Source organism: Magnolia sinica, chromosome 1, assembly GCF_029962835.1.
Source record: "Magnolia sinica isolate HGM2019 chromosome 1, MsV1, whole genome shotgun sequence".
NCBI classification, from domain to species: domain Eukaryota; kingdom Viridiplantae; phylum Streptophyta; class Magnoliopsida; order Magnoliales; family Magnoliaceae; genus Magnolia; species Magnolia sinica.
Genome location: NC_080573.1, coordinates 108,893,696 through 108,904,804, shown reverse-complemented (window position 1 = coordinate 108,904,804; position 11,109 = coordinate 108,893,696). Strand labels below are relative to the sequence as shown.

General features: G+C 40.0%; 1 protein-coding gene across 1 annotated transcript; it reads left to right on the top strand.

Annotated features, from left to right (window-relative positions):
- Positions 1-3,000: 3,000 nt before the first annotated feature.
- LOC131253555 (thioredoxin H-type) lies at positions 3,001-10,139 on the top strand. Its single transcript, XM_058254592.1, has 3 exons — positions 3,001-3,154; positions 9,529-9,651; positions 9,787-10,139. Exons 1-3 carry the CDS (start codon positions 3,068-3,070, stop codon positions 9,919-9,921), a joined length of 345 nt encoding a protein of 114 aa, XP_058110575.1. The 5' UTR covers positions 3,001-3,067; the 3' UTR covers positions 9,922-10,139.
- The last annotated feature ends 970 nt before the right edge of the window (positions 10,140-11,109 follow it).

Below are 11,109 nucleotides of genomic sequence, written 5' to 3'. Positions count from 1 at the left end.
GATCTACATGAATCAACTAGAGCGGTTCGAAGTTAAAGGGGCTGAGAAAAAGAGTTTGTAGGAGGTCGTGGTACGACCTGTCTCCTAGGCAGTGGTTTGATTCCTTCATGGTGAGTCAGGAATTGTATACTGATGACATTGAGATTACCAATTATGGCATGTCTGAAATTAATGTACCGCAAATTTGGTTAAGTGGGACATTCAGGATGAAGAATCGGGGGGTTGCAAAGATGGTTTTCGGCATTGAGACTAAAAGAGGAGTGAGCTTTAGTTATCTCAGGCAGAATACCTTGGGCAGGTATTGATCAAGTATATGATCGACCAGACAAAATCGGTGAGCGTTCCCTACTCGTCTCTCCTTGAATTTTTCTTAGGACATGTCCCAAAATAGATAAAGAAAAGCAGAATATGTCTCATGGGCCTTCTTCGAATGCGGTTGGCAATGCATGTCATGATCTCTATTAGACCAGTTATTTCACAGGCAATCGGTGTTGTGAGCAAATACCCTGGCAAGTAACATTGGATGGCGGTGAGATGGTTACTTTGATACATTCAAGGTAAAAAGACTATGTCTTTACTTTTGGGAAGACGGACAAAATTGGAAGGGTGTATGGATGCAAATTACGTAGGCAGTTTGGATTCTAGAAAGTCGACTTCAGGTTACTCGTTTGTACTAGCGAGTGGAGCAATTAGTTGGATGTCCATGTTATTCGACAAGTGCTTGAGGAAGGAGGCGTAATTCTGGAGAAGATTCATACCAGCGTGAATTCGGAAGACATGATCACCAAGATCGTTCATGTAAAGAAGTTCAAGTTTTCTGCAACTTCTCTAGGCTTGATGATAGCGTAAAAGAAGGACGAAGTGTCATGAGAAGCATTGATTGAAGCTATGATACAATATAGAGATAAGAGAAGAGGTGAAAAAGCTACACGTTTAAAGATTGAAGACATTGTGGAGATTGTTGTAAAACAAATGTCTTAAATTTTGGTTCACCGAGATGCTCGACCAGTCGAAGAACTGGCTCGACTAGTCGAAGGTCCCTTCAACTGGTCGAAGACATTTCGACTCGAAGTCCAGCAACGGTGTATTTGGGATTTTCGGGACGCTCGACCAGTCGAAGGGGTCCTTCGACTAATCGAAGCCCAGGCTCGACTAGTCGAAGGTTACGCAGACGATGCGCGGTTTATGCGCGGACTGCGTAAATTTGAGTCGGTTTCTAGGGAGGTGCATAAGTGGAGTTTCCCCATTTATAAATAAAAGTCCCTAGGACCTTTCTCAGGTATGCTAAGGCTTCCTAAAAAGGGTTTTAAGAGTTTCTAAAAGGGTTCTAGGGTTATCAAATGGTGTAGTAATGGTGAAATTCGAGGTTGTTCTAATCAGGTAAGTCCCTTTCTCTTTGTAATTTATGTTTTCATAGTGAAATTTTTCGCTTTGTGCCGTGGTTTTTTTTTCCGAAAGGGTTTTCTATATTAAATCTTTGTGTTCTTTTGTGATTGCTTGGTACTCTTGGATTGCTATCTTAGATCCATATCTGTGTGATTCCGCAACACAAATCCCCACAGTGAATTAGCTGCACCCCGATTACATGGTGTATATTGTTGCCCCAACCACGGGGCCCACCTTGATATATTTACATACTGTCTATCCATATTTCCATGTCATTTTAGGGCATGACCATTAAGAAGGTCTAAATCTTAAATAGAATAAAACATGGAAAATAATAGTGTTTGTCCATTAAAAACTTTTCATAGGTCACAAATTTTTTTTAATCAAGCTGATATTTATTTTTCCCTCACCCTATTTTATCACCTTATCAAAAGGTTGGACAGAGTGCATATACAGTACATTCATCAAGGTGGCACCCACTATTAGGGCCGTACTTTCTTTACTAATGACAGGGTCTCATCAGGTACACACCACATCCTTGGGTTCTAAGCTAGGTGAGATCCATTGTAATGTTTGTGAAAAATCCACAGCGTCCATCCATCTTCCTAGGTCATCTTAAGGCATGATCCTGAAAATAAGGTAAATCTAATGCTTAAGTGGATCATACTTGGAAAATATATTTTACAGCTTTAACATTATTTACAGTAGTCCACTTGCAATTTAGATGTAACTCATGTTTTTTATTATAACATAAAATGAGCGTATGAAATAAGTAAATAATTTAGATTAATTATATACATAAGGATGAGCCTCCTTATATCTTCTGCACGCTGTTCCCAAATAAGAGGGTAGATCAGTGAAAACAAGAGCTTTTAAAGGCAAAATGGCCATTTTGATATCGTAACGGCTGAGGTTTCAAAATATAAGCGGGCAACTTGAAATAACTTAAAAAGTAAGTGGATTTTAGAATATTGATATAAAATTGGTGACGAACCCTTAATTAAAAAAATAATCTGTCCGATTAAAAAAAAAAATTGCTGATTTTTTACAACCGTAAATTTGGTCAATTAGTAGTGGCCCACCTGGGCTGATGCCGTTCTTGTTCTAGAAAATCCATGTGAAACAGTCTGATGGATGGCTTCGATATATTTCTCCTCTCGTATGTGGTGACGTCTGCATCAGTGGACGCGTGTGGGCTTACTTTGATTGGGTACCACCTCGCCTGTATTCGAACGGACAGGAACTCTGAGGGGCCACGTATCCGTTTTATCCACACCGTCTATCCATTTTAGATATGAGCCTAAAAATTAGTCAGATCCAAAGGCTCAAGTGGACCACAACATGGCGGATTTCCATCCAACCTGTCCATAAGGTCCATAGGAAGTTTTCAACGGTATGTATTTAATCCTTACCATATGGTCCACTTGAGCCTTAGATCTACATCATTTATGGATTCATACACATAATTGATATAGCAAATAGATGGACGGTGTGGATGAAACCATACGTCACGGTAGCCCTTCGGAGTTCCTGTCCGTTTTGGTGGCATTCTCGCAATTCATTTCGGATAGAGGGTTAAATCTGGCTGGGGTTAGTTATTTAAAGAAGCCTTTCGTCGAAGAAATCGAACGTGAGAGGACAAGAAATTCAGGTTCATTTTTTAAGAGAGAGAGAGAAAGAAATGGCGGAAGAAGGAGCTGTGGTTAGCTGCCACACCATCGATGCTTGGAATGAACAGCTGCAAAGGGGCAACGACTCCAAGAAGCTGGTTTCCTTTTCTATCCTCTCTCTTTCTTTTATTTCTCATTCTATGACATTCTGTTGCTTGCTTTCTTGAGGTTTCTTCTCTCTTTTGATTCTCATCGATTTATGGGATGAATTTCTTATCTGATTCGATGTTTCTAGTGATGGGTTTTACTTTTTATGTGGATTTGAATCATGGGTTGTCTTTGTTTTCTTCTCAGATTCAATTTTTTTGGGTTTCTTTCTTCTTCTCTATGGGGTTTGTTTTGTCGCTTTCGATCATGAGAGATGGGGCCCTTGGTTTGGAGATCCAGACCCTTGGTTTGTTGTGTCCCACCGTGGATGGGTCACATTTCAAAATGCACCTTGATGGGACAATTTTAACCTTTCGATCTGTGGGAAATACAACAACACCTACTAGCTTGGCCTGTGTCGGGCTTGGGCCTTGCTTGCATGATTTTCTTGTCTGGCCTGGGCCTGACCCGGCCCTGCCAGACCCGACTTTATATGTATATGTGTTATATCCCACAAATACGCCATCATTATCCTTGATTAGACAACCCATCCATCTTAAATGTAGACCGTTGGTTTCATTCCTGGACGTGGATATTGGGTGCTACCCCGGCCGTCCGGAGATTGGCACGGGCAGAGGCTCTGAATGGCCACCATGATGTATGGGTTTTATCCACACCGTCCATCCATTTTGCCATATCATTGTAGGCTATAAGCCCAAAAATGAGGCAGATCCAAGGATCAAATGGAGCACACAGCGGTGATTAAATTTCTACTGTTGCAAACTTCTTTGGGGCCAGAGAAGTTTTGGATCAAGCTGGTATTTGTGTTTTCCCGACCTTATGAGCAGGTTGGATGGCAAATAAACATTACAGTAGGCCCTTGAAAGGTTTCAATGGTGGTCGTCAATATCACCGCTGCTTTGTGTGGTGCAGTCCACTGCCTCATTTTTGGGCTTATACCCTAAAATGATATGGCAAAATGGATAGACAGTGTGGATAAAACCCATACATCATGGTGGCCACTGAGAGCACCTGCCCGTGCCTAACTCGGGACAGACAGGTGGTACCCAATCCGCATCCTTCATTCCTATAAAATGTCTATTTCTTTGTGCATGTGGCCCACTTAATCGACAGATAAATTAAATAGGAATTTCATCAAATCTTGGGCAGGATCAAGTCGGGTTGGGCCCAATCTATTTTTTTGGGCTTGGGCTTGGGCCTACTTTGCCACCCCTATTCTCTACCCACATGTCTTGGCACTAATGTACTTCCAGCTGTGTTTGATGGTATCCTTTATAAGCTCCAATTCTAGCAGAGTGTGCTTTGATGCCGCCTGCAGGTGAAAAGGTGCTATGTTTAGTAGGCTATCTGTTTTCCATTTCACAGGCCAAAATAAAGATTTGTGTCAAATGTTTCATGTGTTTTTTGGAAGTCAATCATGCCCAACTGTCAATCAAGAAACGACAATGAAACATGAGTGAATTGAGCCGTAGGCATTCGATTGAATCAAGAAACGACAATAATCAATGATGTTTAGTATTTTCCTAATGGAGAAGTAGCCCTGAAATTATAGTTAGCTTTTCATTTCAACTTGTTGGTAATGTAATTGCAATTTGGAAGCTAGATCCTCAACATGGATGTTCGGGAAGGAAAAAATTACAGTTGATAATTCTGCTTCAGCATAGTGATTGCAATTCTGCATCCTAGATGTTTGAATCTGCAAATGATTGTAGCCAAGTGCAAGCTCCTACAGAGCAAGGCATCACTCCGTGATGCACCACTATTTGTCATAACAAGACTTGATATTTGTTTAGTTACAATTAAAAGTGATGGAATTTCAAAAATAAGATGATGTTCAGAAAAAATCAGACATGGAAATGAGAATTAGTGTGATCAAGATTTCTTTATGAAATCCATTGGAATGCCTCTCAAAAAAATAAAAAATAAAAATCCATTAGGATGAACTGTATCTCAACCTCCAAATGGTGAATGGTGATTGACCAGTATCCCAACAAAAAAATGGGATGAGAACCCTCAATACTAGATGAACTGAATGCTTCATTTAAAAAAGGGGGATTCCAATATCTGACAAATTTCAACACCAGCAAATCCCAAATCCGATGTATCAAGAAACAACTCATAACTGGGAGATCCACTGATCAACACATTCGTAGTCTGATGCAGGAAGTATCTAGACTTGATCTTCAGAGATATGTTCTTAAATGTCTTGCAAAGAGACTGTTATTTGCAGTAAATACTAGTGGAAATGTGTGGAAAAATGTTTAGATCTCTCACCAATACTTCCTAGTATAAATTGACACAAAATGATGGCAGGATAGATGGCTGAAATCTCACTACACCTATAGCTTGTACAGAGTCTCACCACGTGTTTGATGGAATCTCTCCAAAGCTTAAATGATCTCTCTCTCTCTCTCTCTCTCTCTCTCTCTCTAAGAAAATTCCATTTGTAGGAATAAGCTAAAAGGAACCTTTTATCAATAAACTTCTCACAGAGAGAACCATTTGTCTGGTTACATATGTATGGAGTCTTTAATTGTTCAAACTCTCTCATCCCATTTGCAATAACATGCAACCTGTTGCATTTCCATCTCCACGAACTCACAACAAACCATCAAGTCATAATTTTTTTGCATGTATTCTTCAATGGTAAGATTTTCTTGTCTGAGTGTGAGTAGTTCTCGAAACAAATTAGTTTCATAATCCATAGGTAGGAATCATCCTTTCATTCTTGATTTCACTGCTTCCCAAGTGGATTCTGGAGGAAGACCACTACAAGCAGATTGACCTTTCTTGATTACCACAAATTCTATCCGGACTGTTCGAGTTTCAATGCTGTGAAATGGAGGTTCATGTCCTTTGACATCTGGAACCATAAAAAATAGCCGTCCATTGACTTTAACCAGTCATGAAGGCACTTGGGTCAATGTTACATGAGTAATCCTTGATTTCGACATTCATATGCATTATCAGATCTTGTGCATGTGGAGGTTGAGTTGTTTTTGTGTAATTTGGATAATCATGACGAGGGACCACGGGTGCTCTTCGTCCTTGTCTAGGGTATTGGGATTACTGATGCCATCCAAAATTACTGTCGCCTTTATCTAGTATATGGGGCTTAGGTTGCATGGTAAAGGCATTACTTGATTCCATAAATGCCTCTTGTTTAGGATTTGACACATGGATAACAATTATTCCCTTTTCTGCTCTCCTCTACTGTGACCAAATTGACTGTATATGCTTACGACCTTTTTCCAATGTATATTGCATCATCATCCATGTTGTATCCTGCTATCTTAGCACTGTATGAAGCTTGCCTTTTGCGTGCATGAACAATTTGTACTAAAAGTTCGTTCAGCTTCCTGAGGATGGTTAGGAGGCTATTGGTTTGGATAGATTGAAGTGATAATCTAATGTACAAAATTTCAGACTGAAATTGACTTAGTAACCCAAATTAAACCATCCTTCAGTTTCTTCACTTGCCCAATACAGAATGTTGACGTTCTCCACATTGATACAATTTACATTCTCAATATAAATCTCTTTCATGAATTTTTAAATTCATTATGTGAAAAGAAAAATTGAAGGCAGGACTTCCATCATCCCTCTTTCATGAATTTTTAAATTCATAAATAAATAAATAAATAAATAAATGAAAAGTCGTGGAAAGTCAGGCTTAGTTGTATGCCTGTAATGGAGCGATGCTTAATCACTCTGATTTAGAGCAAGTAAAAAAGGGCAATTAGCACAAAGGATGTTAGTTTACAAAACAAGAATGGTCTGATATGGGTGATGTGATGAAGCAGTCTTGAAATCTTTTGCGGCAGATTCTTGTTGGTATGACAATGATGAAGGAAAATATTTTACAATCGAATCAACTCTGGAGCACGGATGTTTATCGATACAAATATGATACCAATATCGTATATAATAATAAAAAGAAAAAGGAAAAAAGAAGAAGAAGAAGAAGAAGAGGAAAGTGGGCATTGATGAAAAGTTTTTACAATATTTTTCTTGAACAAGCTTCAGACAACTCTCTCCATGAGAATATTATATTGTTTTTCCCCAATGAGACCCTACTTTTACTAAACCTTTCATCAAATTTCTCTTTTACTAAACATGCTACAGATATCAAATTCCTCTAGATTCTTGGTGCATATACCATTTGTTTGAGCAGAGGGAGCAGCTTATGTTTGTTTGAGAGTGATAATTGCCAACTTTGATCACATCTTCTTAAGTGTTGTTACCCACTTGTGGCTTCTAAGCAGAATGATCTGATAATCTGCAAAACCTTCTCCATCATTAGGTCAAGGGAAGGAGGGTCTGAGTGTGGGTGAGGATTTTTTTGTTGGCATAAAATACCTTTGCATTAATCACCTCTGGTGAGGAATTTCGAACATGAGACCTCCTGCTCTAATACCACTTTGATGCAGGACAAACCACTTCCTCCAAAAGCTTGAACTAATAGAGTGTGGTGAATCAATTGCTTTATCTCATAACCCAGCCCCACTTTCCATGGGATGGATACTTGGCCGAACCCCCCTTGTGGGCCTCATATCACTTGGGTCTCACCTCACACGGGCCGCCTACCCCGAGTGTGCCCCCGCATTCCACAGGCCACCCCACTCGAGCCCAGTCTGAAAATGCCCTTGCATTAGCAACACATTTCCTAGTTAATGCCCTCAACATTTCCTTGGTTGTCCCATAAACCTCAGGGTAGTACTCATTGGGATATTATGAGCAGTTTTGTTGTGCTTCTTCAATTCTTCATACTTTCTTGGCTACATTATACTGTCTTAAAAAAGTCCTTATTGAGGTGAGGCCCGTGAGGGTCACATTTAACAGATTCTAGCTGTATAATGCATCTTCCTCACTGACTGATCTGCTCCAGTCATGTAAATTATTTTCATCATATTTCTGTCCCTTTAATAGGTCTGCAATGATTGTTTTAGATGTCACTGCTAATCACTACATAAGATGAGAGTCCGGGATTAGTCTATCAAGAAAAACATCCAAGACAAAAATATCCCATTTTAATATTTACGCACAATCATCATCATTGGTCCAAAATAGTATCACGCTGCCCATTGATACATATGGGCAATACAATCATTGTCAGTTCAACTCAAAAGTTCCACTCACCAGATTTGTTGTAACAGAGACAATTGAAGTTGAAAAGAACAATAAAGGAATCCATACATGGCAAACGGCAAACGTTGGCCAAGTGATATTAAAAAAGAGAGTCAAAATTACAGGGCAAAAGGATACAATCATATAGATGTGGTTCTCCATGATCCACCCTCTGGCCCAACGTACTCAGCTATGGGCCTGGTGGATCCTCAATCGGTTGCATATTCACAGCCCAAGTGTCATGGGAGGCATGGGTGCCCACACCCCAGGGGCCCCACGTAGGGGTTGCACAACAATCCCCAAGCTTACCTTGGTCCTCACTCACTCTCACAGATGAGGAGATTATTTCATTTGGGAACACGATTCACCTTTAGACTACAATTGCACAAAAGCTCAACCCAAAAGTTATGCCCATGAATGCCTGACACAAGCACTCTATCAGAACTGTTTTATGTCTTAGGGGTGTTCAGGAAAGTGAAAATCCCTAGAAATGAAATTGTTTTCCATGGAAAACCCACCTTTTCTACCTCTTCGTGGGGGGGGGGGGGGGGGGGGGAGACCAATTTCCATTTTCTGAACTTTTCCTAAAAAACTGGCCATTCTTTTCCATCCACACATTTTATTTTTTCCTCCATCCAAACACCCCCATTGTGCATTCTCCAAAACTCTCATGAGAAGAAAATTCTCCACTTGGAGCCAGTTTCCCCTCGTGATAAGATGGTGAATGCAATTATTTAATACGTGTAGTTTATGCCTAGCATATGTTTATATTAGATGTCTTTATCTTTATCCAGGGAAACTTTTTTTTTAATAGCCTGATATATAATACTTATCCAGGGAAATTAAACACAGCTTAAACTACTAAACCTAACCTTTTTGCCTCTTCTGTGGAAAAGGGTTAGATGTCCAGAGCATTCCTTCTACAAAATACCCATAACTGAACCCTCAGATTCATCTTTACTATTTATACAGAGAAAACTCAGACACTTGAGAAATGAATGCGTTCTTGACTGCCCAAAAACAGGAGAGTTTTCTGTCTGCTTTTTCTTGATACTCATGGCTAGGCTGCATGAAGAAGTTCATTTTTTTTTATTAATCTCTTATTATGTTTGTGCTTATCATCCTTGATAATCAGATCAATGTACTTGATCTGACTTTCTTCAGATGCGGGTCTGTGGTTTGGGTTTCATACATCGTGGATCCTCACGAAACCTGTATCTTTTTTGTCTATCCACAGGTGGTGGTCGATTTTACTGCTTCATGGTGCGGGCCATGCCGTTTCATTGCCCCTGTCTTGTCTGAGCTTGCCAAAAAATTGCCTGATGTTATTTTTCTGAAGGTAGATGTTGACGAATTGAAGGTAAACTCCATCATCCCTTCTCTTTGCAATCAGATGAATATCGTTCTTATCCTCATATTTTTTTTCTGGCACAATGTGTTCTGTGCTATGAATAATTCAGCAATGACTGTAATATTTTCTACTTGGGAGTTGCAGAGTGTTGCTCAAGATTGGGCGATAGAGGCAATGCCGACTTTCATGTTCCTGAAGGAAGGGAAGATAGTGGACAAGGTTGTGGGTGCAAGGAAGGAGGAGCTGCAGCAGAAGGTTGGGAAGCACATGGCCACTTGATGATCTTCCTGTGTAGTCTGTCAGCTACATAGATATATGACTACTACCATAGATGCCTTAGAAATCATAAATGGGTGCACTTTGGTTTTTGGGATTTTGAATTTCTATTTCAGTATGTTTGAAGTTGATGGCTGCAATAATGCCAACATGGTCTCTTTCCTTGTGATTTTTAGTTTTGTAAGGTTCTTTTGGGAAATATATTTGCCTTGTTCATGGTAGGATCGGCGCTAGAAATCCCATCATTTTATATCTCTCCATCTATCTTCTGATTCTAGGGACATTTGAGGATATCAAGGCCATGCATCAATCTGAATGATGCATGGTTTTTGTGGTTCTGGTTTTGCTATCTTGCAAAGGTATGAAGCAGAAGGTTGTTTGCTCTGATGAGTTGGTGGTTTGGGACGCTTGGGCTCGAGCCGAAAGGTTCGTACAACACTGTTTTGGTTTTTCTGTTTGAACGAGTGGGGGCCAAATGGATCAGTGATCTGAATCTGTGGATGGCCCGTTAACCAAAAAATGATCAAATTAGAAGCATTCAAACCCTTGAATGGGTGGCCAACAAATGGATGGTTAAATTTTATTTATTTTATTTATTTATTATTTTCATTTTTTAAAAGCAGGAAGGTTGCACAGTTGAGCAAGGAAAAGGCCAAATATTATAATGGTGGGATCTTCAATCTGGGGAATTTTGGGGGGCATAGGTCATCATAGTGTCAGGCCTATCATATGGACAGTCTGGATCAGTGAACCATGGGCCACTCGTCCTTTGAAAACCCCTATTCCTACCACCATTTGCCTGGAGAGCTTCATCACTTAGCTTCTAATCCATGAGTAAGACTTTAGTGCTGCCCTTTTCTCCTGATAAGAATGTCCTTGATTCCTTGCGTTAAACCCTTTTGTCCCCCCCTCCCTACTAAGGGTTTCAATCGGCTGGGTGACCCATCCTGCATGACGAGCTTGACCCAGCCTGGACCTATTAGGTTACGCTTGGCACGTGTTTACACTCATTTTTGGTGTTTGATGCGGTGGAATTGAAAACTACCATGCGGTGACATTATACGTTTGGCGCACATAGAAGTTGTACTCGCACTCAAAGAGATTTTGGGCTGATCTTCCTTTGGCATTATGCATTTATTATTATTATTGATGTGATGGCACATATCCTTACGCATGCCTTTAGGGAGATTT

Bases quoted from the DNA above. Each gene is read 5' to 3' on its own strand.
- LOC131253555 (XM_058254592.1), top strand. From the start codon at position 3,068: ATGGCGGAAGAAGGAGCTGTGGTTAGCTGCCACACCATCGATGCTTGG. The intron at 3,155-9,528 runs GTTTCCTTTTCT...GTCTATCCACAG, and splicing joins GCAACGACTCCAAGAAGCTG to GTGGTGGTCGATTTTACTGC. The intron at 9,652-9,786 runs GTAAACTCCATC...TGGGAGTTGCAG, and splicing joins TAGATGTTGACGAATTGAAG to AGTGTTGCTCAAGATTGGGC.